Source organism: Pseudophryne corroboree, chromosome 8 (genome assembly GCF_028390025.1).
Source record: "Pseudophryne corroboree isolate aPseCor3 chromosome 8, aPseCor3.hap2, whole genome shotgun sequence".
Taxonomy (NCBI): Eukaryota; Metazoa; Chordata; class Amphibia; order Anura; family Myobatrachidae; genus Pseudophryne; species Pseudophryne corroboree.
The window spans coordinates 87410233-87429501 of record NC_086451.1 but is presented as its reverse complement, the minus strand read 5'-3'; the positions used below and the strand labels follow the sequence as shown (position 1 = coordinate 87429501).

At 45.0% G+C, this 19269-nt stretch overlaps 1 protein-coding gene across 1 annotated transcript in view; it reads left to right on the top strand.

Moving 5' to 3' along the window:
• The window catches only part of LOC134949761 (rap guanine nucleotide exchange factor 1-like), a 149916-nt gene extending 131094 nt beyond the window's left edge, over positions 1 to 18822 (top strand). The window contains exons 7-14 of the mRNA XM_063938504.1: positions 10199 to 10387; positions 12512 to 12596; positions 12900 to 12994; positions 13121 to 13199; positions 16545 to 16646; positions 16729 to 16826; positions 16913 to 17041; positions 17970 to 18822. Of these exons, the coding sequence (XP_063794574.1) occupies positions 10199 to 10387; positions 12512 to 12596; positions 12900 to 12994; positions 13121 to 13199; positions 16545 to 16646; positions 16729 to 16826; positions 16913 to 17041; positions 17970 to 18108 (916 nt within the window). The 3' untranslated portion in view covers positions 18109 to 18822. The remainder of the gene's footprint in view (positions 1 to 10198; positions 10388 to 12511; positions 12597 to 12899; positions 12995 to 13120; positions 13200 to 16544; positions 16647 to 16728; positions 16827 to 16912; positions 17042 to 17969) is intronic.
• The last annotated feature ends 447 nt before the right edge of the window (positions 18823 to 19269 follow it).

Sequence of the window (19269 nt, the reverse complement as noted above, 5' to 3'; positions counted from 1 at the left end):
ATTATGCCCCCGCACTAATGCCCCGACACATATTATGCCCCCACAGTTATAGCTCACCTCACCCATACCTTACTGGTTATTTAGTTAAGGCAAGGAGGGATGGCCTATTTAAATAATGTCCCTATTTATTCTAATATTTAAACCTTTTAATTGTGGCTGACCCAAACACAAGAGGAGGCAAGGGCCCAACTTCAGCCCCCCAAAGTGCCAGCTATGCCCCTAATGCCAGTGTCCCCAAAGTGCCAGATATGCCCCCAGTGCCAGATATACATGTCCTCCCAGTGCCAGATATACATGTCCCCCCCAGTGCCAGATATACATGTCCCCCCAGTGCCAGCTATGCCCCCCAGTGCCAGATATACCTGTCCCCCCAGTGCCAGCTATGCCCCCAATGCCAGTGTCCCCACAGTGCCAGATATGCCCCCAGTGCCAGATATACTTGTCCCAAAAGTGCCAGCTATGCCCGCAATGCCAGTGTCCCCACAGTGCCAGATATGCCCCCCAGTGCCAGATATACATTTCCTCACAGTGCCAGCTATGTCCCCGATGCTAGTGTCCCCACAGTGCCAGATATGCCCCCAGTGCCAGATATACATGTCCCCCAGTGCCAGATATACATTTCCCCCCAGTTCCAGCTATGCCCCATGCCAGATATGCCCCCAGTGCCAGATATATATGCCCCAAAGTGCCAGCTATGCACCTAATGCCAGTATCCTCACAGTGCCAGATATGCCCCCAGTGCCAGATATACATGTCCCGGCCAGTGCCAGATATACATGTCCCCCAGTGCCAGCTGTGCCCCCAGTGCCAGATATACCTGTCCCCACAGTGCCAGATATACTTGTCCCCACAGTACCAGCTATGCCCCCAATGCCAGATATGCCCCCAGTGCCAGATATACTTTTCCCCACAGTGCCAGCTATGCCCCCAATGCTAGTGTACCCACAGTGCCAGATATGCCCCCAGTGCCAGATATACATGTCCCCACAGTGCCAGCTATGCCCCCAATGCAAGTGTCCCCAAAGTGCCAGAAATGCCCCCAGTGCCAGATATACATGTACCCACACAGTGCCAGCTCTGCCCCCAGTGCCAGATATACATGTTCTCCGAGTGCCAGATATACATGTCCCCCCAGTGCCAGCTATGCCCCCAGTGCCAGATATATCTGTCCCCCCAGTGCCAGCTATGCCCCCAATGCCAGTGTCCCCACAGTGCCAGATATGTCCCCAGTGCCAGATATACTTGTCCCAAAAGTGCCAGCTATGCCCCCAATGCCAGTGTCCCCACAGTGCCAGATATGCCACCCAGTGCCAGATATACATGTCCTCACAGTGCCAGCTATGCCCCCAATGCCAGTGTCCCCACAGTGCCAGATATGCCCCCCAGTGCCAGATATACATGTCTCCACAGTGCCACCAATGCCAAACGTCTCTCCTGCCCCTCACTCTCCGGCAGCGGTATCTCTCTTCAATTAGCTGCCAGTCCGCGAGCTCTGATTGGCTCACGGACCAGCGCTGAATAGAAGCGTAACACAGCCGCCGGAGAGTGAGGGGCAGGAGAGGTGCATGCTGCGCTCTCCTCCCCTCACTGACAGCAGTAGCGCGGTGAACAGCACGGGGGAAGGGGAGGCAGGGCAGCGGTGGCCAGGAGCCGGATGAGCTGCATGCGGTGGATGAAAGGAGCCGCGGGTTGGCCACTCCTGCTGTACTGCATATAGCCATGAATAATTCACCTAGTATATTAGGTCACAAGGTACACTGTCACTACCAATCAGCCAAAGACACAGGGGCAGATTTATTAAGCCTGGTGAAGTGATAAAGTAGAAGGTGATAAGGCACCAGCCAGTCAGCTCCTGTCATTTTTCAAACCCAGCCTATAACATGGAAGTTAGGAGCTGATTGGCTGGTACTTTATCTCTTTCTGCTTTATCACTTCTGCATGCTATCCAGTAGGGTCTGATTACTCCACAGAAGACATAGGGGAATATGTACTGTGAACCTTCAAGTGACATAAAGTGGAGCAGTTCCCCTAGCAACCAATCAGCTTCTGTCACTTTATATACTGTTGAAGATAAAGGGCAGAAGCTGATTGGTTACTTTGCAACATCTCCACTTTATCTCTCTCTAAGGCAGAGCCGGCCCTAACCAATATGATACCCTAGGCAAGATTTTGGTTCCGCCTCTGACCTTGCACCTCTTTCCCAGCACCATCATCCCTCACCCGTAGCAGTCCTTATTTTGGTGTTTATGCCCCCTACATTTTAAATAGGAACAGTTTGCACATTTGGTGCACAGCCCAAAAAGAGGTGTGTTTTTGCTGGCAAGGGGCATGGCCACACAATAGTACCCCCAATTCCAATTACGCCACACAGTACTGCAACTTTATTCACATCTGATCATGCAATAGTCTTCATAATTCATATTACATCCCACAGTATTATCACTTTACCTTATAAACATTACTCTTCACAGTAGAGCCCCTTATTCACATTACATCACACTGAATTGCTCCTTATTCACATTACACCATACCCTATTGCTCTTTATTCACATTAGATGACACAGTAGTGCCCTTTCTATACGCAATGCCACATAGTAGAGCACCTTATACACACAATACCACACAGTAATGCACCTTACACATATGAGACACATTATTAATGTCCTTATAAACATAATGCGCCTTACACATTATGACAACCTTTATTAAGGCCCTTTTACACATAATGTCCCTTACACATATGCTGCACATTATTAATGCCCTTATACACATAATGACACACATAGTGCCCCCTACACATTTGCTGCACATTATTAGTGCCTCTATACATATAATGACACACATATAATAGTACCCTGTTACAAATATGCCGCACATTATTAATGCCCTTATACACATAATGACACACATAGTGCCCCTTACACATATGTTGCACATTATTAATGAATTTTAACATGACACACATAATGCTCCTTACACATATTCCGAACACTACTGCACAACCAACCCACTCACATGCACACAGCACTCACACTGGCACTAACACTGTGACCTCTGCCTCTGCTTGGATACAGATGTGTCCTCATAAATCTTGCCTCAATGCCAACGTTTGGCACCATTTTTTTGAATGAAAATGCATCTTATTTGCATTGCTATGTGGCTAGGATGCACAAGCAGATTCTGCTGATTACAATGATATGTAGCATGCCTATATACTGTGTGACTGTGGCTGTATCTGCATATGAAATGCTACACACACAATATAGGCATGCTGCATATCATTTTAGTCAGCAGAAGCTGCTGATGCCCCTAGGCGTATCAAATGCCCTAGGCAATTGCCTAATTTACCTATGCCTATGGCCGGCTCTGCTCTAAGGTCTGTTACATTTGGACAAAGGGACATTTTTTTCTTTTAATTACTGTATTTTAAAAGCAGAAAAAGGTGACTTATTATATTACTCTGAATTTGCGTTTTTCACTTGCATATTATGAAGTAAAAATTAGTACCAACAATGGGATTAATATTGCAGTGATAAATATGTCACTCTAAAGGTTGCTATATAACGTATTGCTTTTCTTAGATATAAAAAAATCTGACATATTAAACATATCTGATCATTTGAACAAGATTATAACTCCTACAATGAGCTAGTATTAGAAATACCTACTCTATGGCCCTCATTCCGAGTTGTTCGCTCGCAAGGCGATTTTAGCAGAGTTGCTCACGCTAAGCCGCCGCCTACTGGGAGTGAATCTTAGCATCTTAAAATTGCGACCGATGTATTCGCAATATTGCGATTACACACCTCGTAGCAGTTTCTGAGTAGCTCCAGACTTACTCGGCATCTGCGATCAGTTCAGTGCTTGTCGTTCCTGGTTTGACGTCACAAACACACCCAGCGTTCGCCCAGACACTCCTCCGTTCCTCCGGCCACTCCTGCGTTTTTTCCGGAAACGGTAGCGTTTTTTCCCACACGCCCATAAAACGGCCTGTTTCCGCCCAGAAACACCCATTTCCTGTCAATCACATTACGATCGCCTGAGCGAAGAAAAAGCCGTGAGTAAAAATCCTAACTTCATAGCAAATTTACTTGGCGCAGTCGCAGTGCGGACATTGCGCATGCGCACTAAGCGGAAAATCGCTGCGATGCGATGAAATTTACAGAGCGAACAACTCGGAATGAGGGCCTATGTGTAATAGTCTAGACTACTTCTAATTCCATTCACTTCTCTCAGTCTCAGAGCCAGTGAGTGAAGTGATGAACTACATGAACTAATCTTCTGAACTAATCTTTTGAGTGAACTAGTTCATAATGAACTAATCACCAAAGTGAACTAGATTTCCCATCACTACAGTCCTCTCCTCGTAAGGGCTAAGCCCCTCCCATCACCAGATTCCTCAGCCATCTGATAGGCCTAGCAGTTACCATGGACACCTCCATCTGTCCTTGCTGCTTCACTCAGCCATCAACTCAGAATTTTATGTCACTACAGCCATATGAAATGTCCTCCGTTCTCTATATCACATCCTATATAGCGCTAGTTACATACTGAGTGTTATACTAGATATACTATGTGAGAATAGTACTGGGGTGACATGTATGGCTTACACAGGCCTACTCACCTGTGTCTATAGCAGGTGTAGGCAACATGTGGTAGACAATCTAGTGTGGAACTACATATCCCAGCATGCCCTGTTACAGTTTTAGCATGTCTTAACAGCAAAACTATGGCAGGACATGCTGGGATGTGCAGTTCTGCTGCAGCTGGAATGCCCACATGCTGAGTGACAGATGATGGTGCAGATTATGGGGAGTCTATCCCCAGGTGGACACCCATATTATTTACATCACAACACTCAGATAGCTGTGTAACAGGAGACGGAAACACGTCCCCCATAACACACAGGAAATGTCATGTCGCAGCGTCACTAGGCAAAGTAAATGTTCATTATTTATATGTTACTATACACATTGCTCATCTTCTCTATTCTCTCCATGGACTTACATCAGCCACACATGTAGGCAGGGGAGGATTGGGAACAAAAAGCGGCTCTGGAAAAAATTGTACTAGTGGCCCCACTTGGGCAGCACCAGGGGTGTAAGATCTAGCCATGGGCCATGGCAGCCTCCCCCTCCCCCCAAGACTTTCCAGAGAGTGGGCATGTCCAGCATCAAGGGGGAAGTTAAAAGGAAATAAAATTTAATATTATCAACACCTTTAGAATTTAGGAAACTACTGTATATAATTCTTTAGAAAGATATATTTTCTTGCTTATTACACCAACCGTATCCCAATCACTATTCACTCAATCTTATATGTCAGCCAAGCAGGCAGTCAGAGCACACACTAGATTATCTGCAATCACAGGCTAAGTGGCAAAGAAATTTTCATATAAGCAAATTATTTTGCATCTTATTCATTATGTCTATAAATAGGACCACATGTCCTCAAACAAAACAGGCCCCACAGGTGCGTCTGCCCACTGGGAATCTTCCCTGTGAGCTCTATGGCCAATCCGCCTCTGCATGTAGGTGTCTCCGCAGACTATTCCGGTGTCCAGGGGACAGAAGACCCTTATGTTCCTATAGACACAGGTAACTAACAGTGATGAAAGTCAGACATATATGTGCTATGTGTTAGTAATAGGGATCAGTGGGGACAGGGGCGGCATCTGTGTGTGTGAGGGGGGTAAGTTACATCTTCCACTGGCAGCAGCTGGGTGAGATTGTGGCATCATTTGCCTAGTATTGCGCTTATGCCCATAAATCAGCTTTGTGCTGCTGAATATAATATATCAGCAGGTGCACAGTACTCAGTGAGGCATTCCCAGGTTAGGGCGCAGGTTACTCCCCAAAATACATGTGATGGTTACACACCATCAGGGGCAAACGCAGGATTTCTAGGAAATGATATACGCTGAGCTTCCGCCAGGGCCGGCTCTACCATTAGGCAGCTTTAGGCGGCTGCCTAGGGGCGGCAGTCACTGGAGGGCACCACTGAATTCATCTAGCGAAAAACTGAAGGATGTTTCTGTATGCGGGTCAGTAATGAATTTACAGATGGGGGGATGGAACACAATAAGGAACATACAAATATATGTATGTCTGTGCGTATATACTGTAAGTATGTATACCCATGCAATTAAAAAGATGTAGTTGGCACCCTGGTGGATTGGATGTTGGTGTTCAGAATACCGGCACCAAAATTCAGACACCTTTCAGTATGCCGATACCAGAATACCCACAGCCGGCATCTGAGTTAGGGTTAGCTGTCAAATTTTGTGACTTGTTTACAATATTCTTTATCTCTTTAAAAGTCCTTTGAGTGTTGTTTTACCTTTTCTTTCTATATGAATAAAGATGCAATTCACCCCAGCCCACCTAGTGGCCACCTGCATCTCCCCTTCGGGCGGAGGTGGTGGTTGGAGAGGTTTGCAGGTTAGAGGGTGCTAGGTTGAAGCTTTGCCTAGGGTGCAGTGAAATCTTGCACCGGCCCTGGCTTCCGCATATTCTGCACTTACTAGTGACAACAAAGCTGTTTTCAGAATTGTTTCATATAAGGAATTGATCCACGTGTAACACGGCTGTAAATGACATGACGCTTATTCACCGAACCTGTTTCTTTCTTGCAGGATTGCTTATTGCCGCTACGTGTTTCTGTTTCTTCTCATTGGCGGTAATGCTGGCTTTCTGCATTTACATCTGGTAACTCAGTGATATCATTTACAGATAAAGGGCCCTATTCAAAGTTGTTAGCAAACCGAAAAAGCCCACTAATGGGCAAAACATGTGCACTGCAGGTAGAGATGAGCGGGTTCGGTTCCTCTGAATCCGAACCCGCCCGAACTTCAGCCTTTTTTGCACGGGTCCGAGCAGACTCGGATCCTCCCGCCTTGCTCGGTTAACCCGAGCACGCCCGAACGTCATCATCCCGCTGTCGGATTCTCGCGAGACTCGGATTCTATATAAGGAGCCGCGTGTCGCCGCCATTTTCACACGTGCATTGAGATTGATAGGGAGAAGACGTGGCTGGCGTCCTCTCCGTTTAGAGAGACTGAGAGACACTTGATTTAGATTTAATTACTACTAATAATTTTGGGGAGCATTAGGAGTACTCAGTGCACTGCACTGACCACCAGTTTTATTTATTATAATCCGTTCTCTGCCTGAAAAAAAACAATACACAGTCAGTAGTCACATACCATATCTGTGCTCAGCCTCAGTGTGCTGCATGATATATCATCTATGTATATCTGACTGTGCTGAGTGCTCACTGTTCACACAGCTTAATTGTGGGGGAGACTGGGGAGCAGTTATAGCAGGAGTACAGTGCACACTTTTGCTGCCAGTGTGACCACTGACCACCAGTATATTGTCTGCCTGAAAAAGTTAAACAAACACTCCTGTGGTGTTTTTTTATTTTATTCTATAAACGCATTCTGCTGACAGTGTCCAGCAGGTCCGTCATTCATTATATTATATAAATATTTACCTGCAGTAGTGTTATATTTTATTTGTTCATCTCTATCATCTTTATCATCTCTATATTAGCAGACGCAGTACGGTAGTCCACAGCTGTGGCTACCTCTGTGTCGTCAGTGCTCGTCCATAATTGTATACCTACCTGTGGTGGGTTTTTTTTTTTCTATCTTCTTCATACTAGTAGTTCAGCAGTCTGCTGACAGCGTCCAGCAGGTCCGTCATTATATATTATATATACCTGCAGTAGTGATATATATATATTTTTTATATCATTATCATCTCTATATTAGCAGACGCAGTACGGTAGTCCACGGCTGTGGCTACCTCTGTGTCGTCAGTGCTCGTCCATAATTGTATACCTACCTGTGGTGTTTTTTTTTTTTTTTCTATCTTCTTCATACTAGTAGTTCAGCAGTCTGCTGACAGCGTCCAGCAGGTCCGTCATTATATATTATATATACCTGCAGTCTGCTGACAGTGTCCAGTGTCCACCAGTATACTATATATAGCAGTACGGTAGGCCACTGCTGTACCTACCTCTGTGTCGTCACTCGTCATCCATTAAGTATACTATCCATCTACATTGTATACCTGTGGTGCATTTTTTTAGACTAGTTTAGCAGTTTGCTGACAGTGTCCAGTGTCCACCAGTATACTATATATAGCAGTACGGTAGGCCACTGCTGTACCTACCTCTGTGTCGTCACTCGTCATCCATTAAGTATACTATCCATCTACATTGTATACCTGTGGTGCATTTTTTTAGACTAGTTTAGCAGTTTGCTGACAGTGTCCAGTGTCCACCAGTATACTATATATAGCAGTACGGTAGGCCACTGCTGTACCTACCTCTGTGTCGTCACTCGTCATCCATTAAGTATACTATCCATCTACATTGTATACCTGTGGTGCATTTTTTTAGACTAGTTTAGCAGTTTGCTGACAGTGTCCAGTCCGCCAGTATACTATATATAGCAGTACGATAGGCCACTGCTGTACCTACCTCTGTGTCGTCACTCGTCATCCATTAAGTATACTATCCATCTACATTATATACCTGTGTGGCATTTTAGTTGTGCGCAGTATATATAGTAGTAGGCCATTGCTATTGATACTGGCATATAATTCCACACCTTAAAATATGGAGAACAAAAATGTGGAGGTTAAAAAAATAGGGAAAGATCAAGATCCACTTCCACCTCATGCTGAAGCTGCTGCCACTAGTCATGGCCGAGACGATGAAATGCCATCAACGTCGTCTGCCCAGGCCGATGCCCAATGTCATAGTAGAGAGCATGTAAAATCCAAAACACAAAAGTTCAGTAAAATGACCCAAAAATCAAAATGAAAAGCGTCTGAGGAGAAGCGTAAAGTTGCCAATATGCCATTTACGACACGGAGTGGCAAGGAACGGCTGAGGCCCTGGCCTATGTTCATGGCTAGTGGTTCAGCTTCAAATGAGGATGGAAGCACTCATCCTCTCGCTAGAAAAAAGAAAAGACTTAAGCTGGCAAAAGCACAGCAAAGAACTGTGCATTCTTCGAAATCACAAATCCCCAAGGAGAGTCCAATTGTGTCTGTTGAGATGCCTGACCTTCCCAATACTGGACGGGAAGAGCTTGCGCCTTCCACCATTTGCACGCCCCTGCAACTGCTGGAAGGAGCACCCGCAGTCCAGTTTCTGATAGTCAAATTGAAGATGTCAGTGTTGAAGTACACCAGGATGAGGATATGGGTGTTGCTGGCGCTGGGGAGGAAATTGACAAGGAGGATTCTGATGGTGAGGTGGTTTGTTTAAGTCAGGCACCCGGGGAGACACCTGTTGTCCGTGGGACGAATATGGCCATTGACATGCCTGGTCAAAATACAAAAAAAATCAGCTCTTCGGTGTGGAATTATTTCAACACAAATGCGGACAACAGGTGTCAAGCCGTGTGTTGCCTTTGTCAAGCTGTAATAAGTAGGGGTAAGGACGTTAACCACCTCGGAACATCCTCCCTTATACGTCACCTGCAGCGCATTCATCATAAGTCAGTGACAAGTTCAAAAACTTTGGGTGACAGCGGAAGCAGTCCACTGACCACTAAATCCCTTCCTCTTGTAACCAAGCTCCTGCAAACCACACCACCAACTCCCTTAGTGATCTGTGATAAAAGTCTAGGCAGGGCATTGCTTATTGCGCGTTTCGCCACTCGGTCATTATTTGTTATCATCATGTCTTTAAATGTACTGCTCTCATTCAACCCACATTAATTTATCACATCCTTTGTGTCCGTAAACTGAGGATAGTGTCATTTGTGTATTTAGAAATGGCAAGTGCCAGTATTTAGGGTTTTACAAGATGTATTTAGGTAGTGGATAACATTACCTCCATGGTGGTGGTAGTCATTGCATTCACATGGTGAAAAAACCCAGAGACTCCGTACAAACTGGACAGTTTGTGCTGACTTCAGTACCTAAATAATGAAGCTTAGACTGTTTACCTACCTCTATCCAAACGGACTATAAATTGTTCCTTTGCAAATGAAACCTGCAACCAGTGGTCCCAAAAGCCATCCTCTGACAGTACATTCTGTATTCATAAATAGCTCCCATTGTTTTCCATTTACCCTTATTGTATACATTAATAGGACCATGTGTGCAGCTCTTACATGTAAGTGTGTTGGACATACTGTACTCATACCACTTTCTGCCCCTTCCCTCCCTCCCTCCAGCTTGGTGGAACTGACAGACGAAATCCTGAAGCTGCTGATGGAACTAGTATTCCGGCTGGTGTGTAAAGGAGAGCTCAGCCTGGCTCACATGCTGCGCAAGAACATTCTGGAGAAAGTGGATAACAAGAGGATGCAGAGTCACTGCAACTCTGCTATGAGACCACTCGCTGCCAGGGGGGTGGCCGCAAGGTATGGGGGTCTTCCAGCATGACTGTAATCACTATCCTGATGCCATGAGGACCAAGCTGACCTATGTTTAAAGGGCAATTGAACCAAACGTGCAAATTAATTCATAGGATTATTAACTTACATATTTTTAAAAGCTTGTGTATAATGACAGGAGTTGCAATGTTGGACCTGTAACATGACCCAATTACAGTTATAAAGGCTGCGGGGAGCTACGTCGGAGTTACTGGCAGGAAGCATAAGTCAGAAAGTAAAAAAAACAAAACTTAACTTTTGTACACAGTTCTTGCAAGAGCCTGAAAAGTTTGCATTTACATATGTTATTTGCAGCGGTTTTGCACTTGAGGTGTATTTATGCTATATTTCTTCCTCGCAGTAGGAAGATACAGAAGCTGAGCCCTGGATTTAATGTCCTGACCCTCTACCATACAGTCCTCCTGCTCCCCCTCATTTTATTACCAGTGCCCTGTATAGGATATGGATATAAGGCTTTGGGTCCTAGTTTTTATTAGCTTTATAGTGTCTGGTAATATCTGCATTGAGTGGCCTACTCTGTGTGGCCTCCTGGCACCATCCCCTGGTATGGATAGCCTCAAGTGCCCTTGAAGAAACTCCTACTTCTTTAGACCGTACTTCCACCATGCAAATGCGTCCTCGTACATCTAGCCTCAGTACACCACGCAGTGCCAGATGCCTGGCGTGAGTGAGCTACCAGGATCCGTGCAACTCTGCGATCATCGAGCATCTTTTTTTTTTTTTGGCCGAAAAATGTATCTTCGTCATAACACAATGCAACTAGGACGCACCAGGAGATTGTGCTGATTAATGTGATATATTACACTTGTATATGGTGTGTGACTGAGACTGTATATTGAACAGAACTTGTATTGGAAAAAGGCTTCATGTACAGATGCAGAGACTCCGTCACTCACAGATATACCAAATTAATCAGCATAATCTCCTGATGAATCCTAGTCGCATTGCATTGTGACTAACACATTTTCCGCAAAAGACGCCTGATGCTAACGATCTCACAGAACATGGCGTGCCGAGAGGGGCTTCTTGGCATGACTGCAGCACTGGTATATTAGGACACATCTATATATATATATATATACCACTATAGTTACAGCTCCATTTCCATACAGCCGACCTTCTGATTAAACTGCTCCTGAATGGGCATGAACTGCGGCTTCTGAAGCTTGGCAAAACCTCAAGCCTTAAAGAGGCTCAAAGATGTTTCATGAATATCTCCAGTTACTGATCAAACAGTCAAAAGAAAAAAGAGAAATTTGGTAACTGCTCAATCCAATTAGTAATGTCATCCATGAGCCTGAAAGAGAGGGGTTATTTTAGACGAGAAGCAAAAAACAGGTATCCCCCAGCACAGGGGATGACATCAGCAACAAAGTTCAAAAACTACATGGTGGCAGCCAATTCAGAGATCTCTGTTGCATGTACATCACATTGGCCCTCATTCCGAGTTGTTCGCTCGGTAAATTTCATCGCATCGCATCGATTTTCCGCTTAGTGCGCATGCGCAATGTCCGCACTGCGACTGCGCCAAGTAAATTTGCTATGAAGATAGTATTTTTACTCACGGCTTTTTCTTCGCTCCGGCGATCGTAGTGTGATTGACAGGAAATGGGTGTTACTGGGCGGAAACACAGCGTTTTATGGGCGTGTGGATAAAAACGCTACAGTTTCCGGTAAAAACGCGGGAGTGGCTGGAGAAACGGAGGAGTGTCTGGGCGAACGCTGGGTGTGTTTGTGACGTCAAACCAGGAACGACAAGCACTGAACTGATCGCAGATGCCGAGTAAGTCTGGAGCTACTCAGAAACTGCTAAGTAGTTTGTAATCGCAATATTGCGAATACATCGTTCGCAATTTTAAGAAGCTAAGATTCACTCCCAGTAGGCGGCGGCTTAGCGTGTGTAACTCTGCTAAAATCGCCTTGCGAGCGAACAACTCGGAATGACCTCCATAGTCAATAAAGATGTTTATGTTCAACTGAGCATCTGACCTTCTGCATCCCTGGCCTAACATGCACAAAACGTTGACTCACTCTCGAGTCTAGCTGTTCACTAGATGTTTCAGGGAATTAAAGTATACATTCCTGTTGCAGGCCAGGAACTCTCCATGACTTTCATAGCCATGAAATTGCCGAACAACTTACTCTCCTGAATGCAGAACTTTTCTACAAGATTGAGGTGAGGATGCCGGATAGGAGGGTGTGAAGTTATTAATTTCCAGGCTGCAGCTGCTTCAACTCTGTTGTATTAAACTGAACCCGTCGCCTGCAGATTGTGGAGGCAGTCCATTTGATGTGTTTAACCAAATATGATCTAGTGATATTACTGAGGTATGAGGTGTGTCTGCCTCAGAAATGACACTGGCTGGTTTGTAGTGAATTAACGGGCTGCATTCTCCTAGCTGCCTCCACTGTAAGTGACTTGTGTCCACTGTAAAAGCCTGGCCTCTTGTATTAATATTCTTCCCATTTCCCAACCCAGATCCCCGAGGTTTTGCTGTGGGCAAAAGAGCAAAACGAGGAGAAGAGCCCAAATCTGACACAGTTCACAGAGCACTTTAACAACATGTCCTACTGGTGAGAGAGGGGGCATAGCTGGGGGGTTAGCTGGGGAAAGCCTGTGGAGAGGACGCTACCTTGTATTCACAATGACAAATCTAGCCCAGATATTTTATATTAACTCTGAAACCTGTCCTGCGACAGGGTCCGATCTATCATCATGCTTCAGGAGAAGGCACAGGACCGGGAGAGGTTGCTGCTTAAATTCATCAAAATTATGAAGGTGAGCAATGGACTGGGTGTCCATAAGTATATAATGACCCACTTGCTGAATCTAGAACAAGAACTGTCCTGTCTTTAGTTGTGTTCTGCTATTAACACAAATTGTTATATATTAACCGTTTCTTAAATAGCGTAGCATATTCTGTTGTGCTTTATAAGTGGATACAGAGGTGTTAGAACAAAACTGGGTAATAACAGAAAGTCATAGAGGTAGGAAGGCCCTACTCACAGTCTATAGGGAAATAGCACCTATCCTTGTGTATAAATGCCTATCTATTGCATAATGGTCCTGCCAGATTGCAAAGGTTTTTGGTGGGCTGTATGATATAGTCGCACAGCAATGTTGTACAGGGGTCAGGAGGATGTGAGAAAGAGAAAAAATGTGAGGATATGTGTGGACTGTACAGAGAGGATGTACTTAGGTAGGAAAGCTTATGAAGGTTGTGTGAGGAGGTGGGTTTTCAGGGAACGCATTAATGTTTGGAGAGGGCATTCCACAGAGTGGGTGCAGCCTGAAGCAAGTAATGAGTGTGGAGGAGAGATGTAGATCTTGAGCGGAGAGGTCAAGTTGGGAAATATTTTGAGATAAGCGAAGAGATATATGTTGGTATAGTATGGTTATTAGCCTTGTGTGTAAGTAAAAGTATTTTATATTGAATATGGTAGAAAACAGGTAACCAGTGATGGGACTGATGGATCAGCAGACGATGAACGTTTAGCGAGGAAGATTAGTCTCGCAGCTGCATTCAGAATGGATTGTAGTGGTGAGACTCTGTTTTTGAGAAGACCAGTAAGGAGACTATTGCAATAATCAATGCGGGAGTCAATGAGAGCATGGATTAGCATTTTTGCAGTGTCTTGTGTAAGATATGGTCGTATTTTGGATATGTTTTTTAGATGTATCTAACATGATTTTGAGACAGAGTCAAGGATGACACACAGGCAGTGAGCTTGTGGGGTAGGGTTGACTGACTAGTTAATAAAAGTGATAGAGATATCAGGTTGGTAACTACTGTTGGCCGGTGGAAATATAATTAATTCTGTTTTGGAAATATTAAGTTTGAGGTGGCGAGATGACACCCAAGATGAAACTGCAGAAAGGCATTCCGTGAGGCAGACCAATATAGATGGTGACAAATCTGGGGAGGATAAGTAGATTTGAGTATCATTCACGTACAGATGATACTGAAATTCAAACTGATTAGTTTTCCAAGAGATGTGGTATAGATTAAGAAAAGCAAAGGGCCTAAGACTGAGCCTTGCGGTACTCCATCTGATAGAGGTAGTGAAGAGAAGGTGGATTTGAGAGACCTAACACTGAAAAAGCGATTAGATAGGATGAGAAACAAGAAAGGGCTGTCCCCTGGAGTCCTGGGGATTGTAGTGTTTATATGAGAAGAGAGTGGCCAACAGTGTCAAAAGTAGAAGAAAGACCTTGGAGAAAAAGAAGTGAGTAATGGCCTTTAGACTTGGCTAGATCATTCACTACTTTAGTTAGTGCTGTCTCTGGAATGTTGGGAATGAAAGCCTGACTGAAGTGGGTCCAGGAAGTTGTGTGAGTTAAGAAAGTGTGTAAGGTGAGTGTAAGCAAGTCTCTCAAGTAGCTTGGAGGTGCATGGGAGCTGAGAAATGGGACAGTAGTTTGAGAGAGGGTCACCGTTTTTGTTTTTTTCATAATGGGAGTAATCATCTCATGCTTGAACAGTAAGATCACAGACTTAAGGCCTAATTCTGACCTGATCGCTAGCAAGCAATCTTTGCACTGCTGCTATCAGATAGTCACTGCCTACAGGGGTAGTGTATATTAGCTGTGCAAGTGTGTGAACGCATGTGCAGCAGAGCTGTACAAACAGATTTTGTGCAGTCTCTGCGCAACCCAGGACTTAGTTGCTGCGATCACATCAGCCTGTCCGGGACCGGAATTGACGTCAGGAACCCTCCCTGCAAATGCATGGACACGCCTGCGTTTTTCCAGACACTCCTTGAAAACGGTCAGTTGACACCCACAAACGCCTTCTTACTGTCAATCTCCTTGCGATCGCCCGTGCAAACAGATCCATTGCACAAACCCATCTCTGAGCGGCGATCCGCTTTGTACCTGTGTGACGCACCTGCGCATTGAGGTGCATGCGCAGTTTGGACCTGAAAACGCACAGCAAAGATCAGGTCTGAATTACCCCCCTTAGTTAAGGTTGGGATGAGCACAGGAGACCGAGTTTAATGATTTGTAGGATGATGAGAAGAGTAATGATACTTCATCTTCCGTTTTGTGATCAAATGAAGAGAATGTGGCAGAGGGTTTAGTTAGGGATTTGCGCAGGTCACTGGCATACCATTTTATTTCAGATCTCCTCAATCTTGTCCTTGAAGTAGGAAGCAAGATCTTGTGCATTGATAGTTGCTGCTAGAGACCGGATCAGTCTACCAACAGCAGTCTGTACTCAAGAAGCAGACTGCACCTACTACCAATACTGGTCTTGGAAAATAATACACACTTATGACAATATGAAACAAATTCATATAATTTTAAATAAACCTGTAAAATATATATAGAAAATGTTTCTAGAAATTAGATCACTGTATGGACCTATAACTAAGTTTGTGAGCACTTGGACGTGTCTGTAGCCTTGGTGAAGAGTCTAGAGCCTTGAGGGTACTGTAGATCAGATGGGCAAATTGGTATTATGTACATCTGTATGAGCCCCTTATAAATGAGGTGAGCTGCCAAACGTTACTGTTGTGCAGCAACATAGGGGAGAAAAGACGCTCTGTCAGACGTACATGAATAACCTGCTTCTGCCCCTTAGCAGTGATTTCATACATTAGTGTGTCTTGGGTAACACAGGCCTAACAGTCTGGGTTTTAAAGATATCCATACTTAAGCACAGGTGACTTAATTAGTACCTCAGTCAGCTTGATTTCACCATGTGTACTCAAACCTGGATGTCCTTAAACCCTGGACTGTTACGGTGTCTTGATGACCGAGTTTTAGGCATTACAGGCTAAATAACTGTATCTCTCTCCAGGGAGATTCTCCAAACCTATAGCTTTTCCATTGCAGATTAGCACAATGGTAGCTGGAACCCTGTATCCAAATTGACTGACAGACAGACTGAGAAGGAATGGCTTACAGAGAGGGAACAATAAGCATGCGTGTCACTGCTTCTGTTTGCATTGGTGTTATACCGGTGAGGTCACACAGGATGCAGGAGTGACAATGTTGGGCCGCTGTGCTAAGGAGAGTCCCCATTTCTGACCAACATAAGCGAACACTAGATCTATTGCCTTTTGTGGTTTCTAAACTTTTGAGGCTTACGGGCTGGTCTCCATCTTTTTTGCTCCTTAGCACCTGAGAAAACTGAACAATTTTAATTCCTACCTTGCCATCCTCTCTGCCCTGGATTCCGCCCCCATCCGTCGGCTGGAGTGGCAGAAGCAGACATCAGAGGTGAGGTCATGAGTAATTGCTGCTTACAAGGAAGTGGCAGTGCCTTGCGGTCTAGTAATACGGTTTATGTGACATTCCTCAGGGGCTTGCTGAATACTGCACTCTGATGGACAGCTCGTCGTCTTTCCGGGCCTACCGTACAGCGCACTCTGAAGTTGAGCCGCCGTGTATACCATACTTGTAAGAGTCCCTTTTCAATATTGTTTAGCCATATAGTAGGTGACCTGTTTGGTTAACCATGTCTCATTCCTCTTCTCCCTACCTAGGGGTCTAATCTTACAAGACCTTACGTTTGTGCACCTGGGAAATCCAGACCACATTGATGGGAAAGTGAACTTCTCTAAACGGTGGCAACAGTTCAATATCCTGGACAGCATGAGACGTTTCCAGCAAGCGTAAGTGACCAGTAATGCCTGCTGTCTCTTCCTGTGACTGTATATATATTTCTTAACTTTCCTATTACCTGCGCACCTGGTGCATGTTGCAGCCAGTGTCACTCTTCCTAACGGATAAAGACCATAAGAGGTTACAGGCACAGGTGGTTTCTCAGTGCTGAGATTATTTTAAAGGATGGGCAGAATTGGATAATGTAGCCACTAATCCCCAAACTGACCCCTGCTACAGCTGAGTTACCCCACAGGTCATACTACTGGCCAAATCCCTATCCACTAAGGTTTCAGCATCCAATCCCAGCAGTCTCCACGCATAGATGCACCTCTACAGTGGCCGTGCCAGTCAGTCATTCACATTTTCTCCCTTCAGTGTCCTCACTCATCCCTGCATCTCCCCACCTTTTAAGGTTCATCCATGCCCTGCCTCTGCCACCCTCTTAGAGATTATTAGGGAAAGAGCCACTTTAGGCCCACAAGCATGAGCCATGAGCATAGAGGCCCGCTAGGTACACTTTTCCAGCTACTGTAAATCTCCGATCTGACATACTGAGGGTTAAGTATTGTCTTTTCATTCCCCATGTTTATCCCTATGCTGTGTTTAGAAAATCAGTGCCATTAGGAGTATTCAGATATAGCTGGCAACCAGTGAAACCTCATAGAGCATGGGGACAGACCATATTGTCTTTGTGCAATACCCCTGCTAATTAAATATCTGTGCCTAGCTGTCTGTTGAACCGGTTCTGGCCAGTGGGCATGCTTGCCAGTCGGGGCTGTGTAGGATAGAACCTACTCACAGGAAATGTGCAGGTAACTGTGTACAGTGACAACACAAAAACATTCTGCCTGTATGAAGTCACTGACTTACACTGTGACCTGTGTAACGCCCATGTTTCTTCAGTATAATGTGTGTATTGCGGTCTCTCTCCTGCAGTCATTATGAAATTCGCCGGAATGACGACATCATCTCTTTCTTCAATGACTTCAGTGATCACCTGCCCGAGGAGGCGTTATGGGAACTGTCCTTGAAAATCAAACCTCGGAATATCACCCGGAGGAAAACAGAAAGATGAGAAAACATAAGTTGGGGGAATGACTGCCAAGTGGACATTTGAAGAAGAGATCTCCCTGACTGAGGGGGGAATCAAGGGGTAGATGGAGATATTCATCGTGTTTACTAGTTGTCGCTGTCCCCTTCCAAAGAGTTGGGTTACCCCGCCCACTGTCGTCTTGTGTCTTGCGTTGTTATTTTACGGTCTCCTGGACTGTTGCGATCACACACCGTTCCGTGCCATGTCTCTGTACAGACCTGTCTCCTATTTCCCACAAAATTGGAAAGTCGGACATATTGGATTTTGTGCTGTGGTTTAGGCGACTAGTGCAGACCTTCCCCATTCATGAACCGAGGACTAACTGGTGTCAACAAGCTGGTAAAGACTGTATGCTGAGCCCAGATCCTTAAAGTTATCGTTTAGGGTTGTTGTTTTTTTTCCCCCGTAACCCACAGGTTTGTTTTTTACTTTGGTTTTGTTTCTCCTCCACCCCCAGCAGAGGGCAGCGCACAGCTCCTGTTAATATCCACATTCTGTTTCAGAGGGAGGCAGAAGTAATGTTATATGTATTATTTATTATATATATTTTCTTTTATGCTGTTGCATGATAAGTATACAGAGACTGATTGTGTAATGTATATAGAGGAGAAATGACATGCCAGATCCAGAATCTGTGCAAGTGACATACCATGGGAGCAGTGTCTCACAACAGGTCAAATAAATGTTTTAAACAGTTCTGTGCAGTACTGCCTGGCTTCTGCAGGAAGAAAACGGTTCCTCTGTGGCGATACATGTGACATGTGCGCTCTGCAACCAAACATTTTCCTACCTCTGCCTTAGACAGAAGTGGGTCACATGAGGACCTCTGGGTGAGAAGTTGTTTCATTCTCTGGTCCCAGTGACGGAGCTGGGACAGTGGATTCCTACCATCAGGTTAGTCTGTGGATAGTGATGTCACACGCTTACATTGTCTCACCAGCTTGATCAGGAAAACATGATGGTTTGTTCATTGCACACAGCCCATTAGGGACATGTATTGCTTCTCCAGCAATATCCAACTGAACTACCTTTTCATGGCTTGCTGGGTAATATACTGGAGATTTTGAATACTCGTATACATATGTGTGGAAAACATGACCTGTTGGGGGTAGCTATGTATTGGAGCGGACACCCCCTGTACTA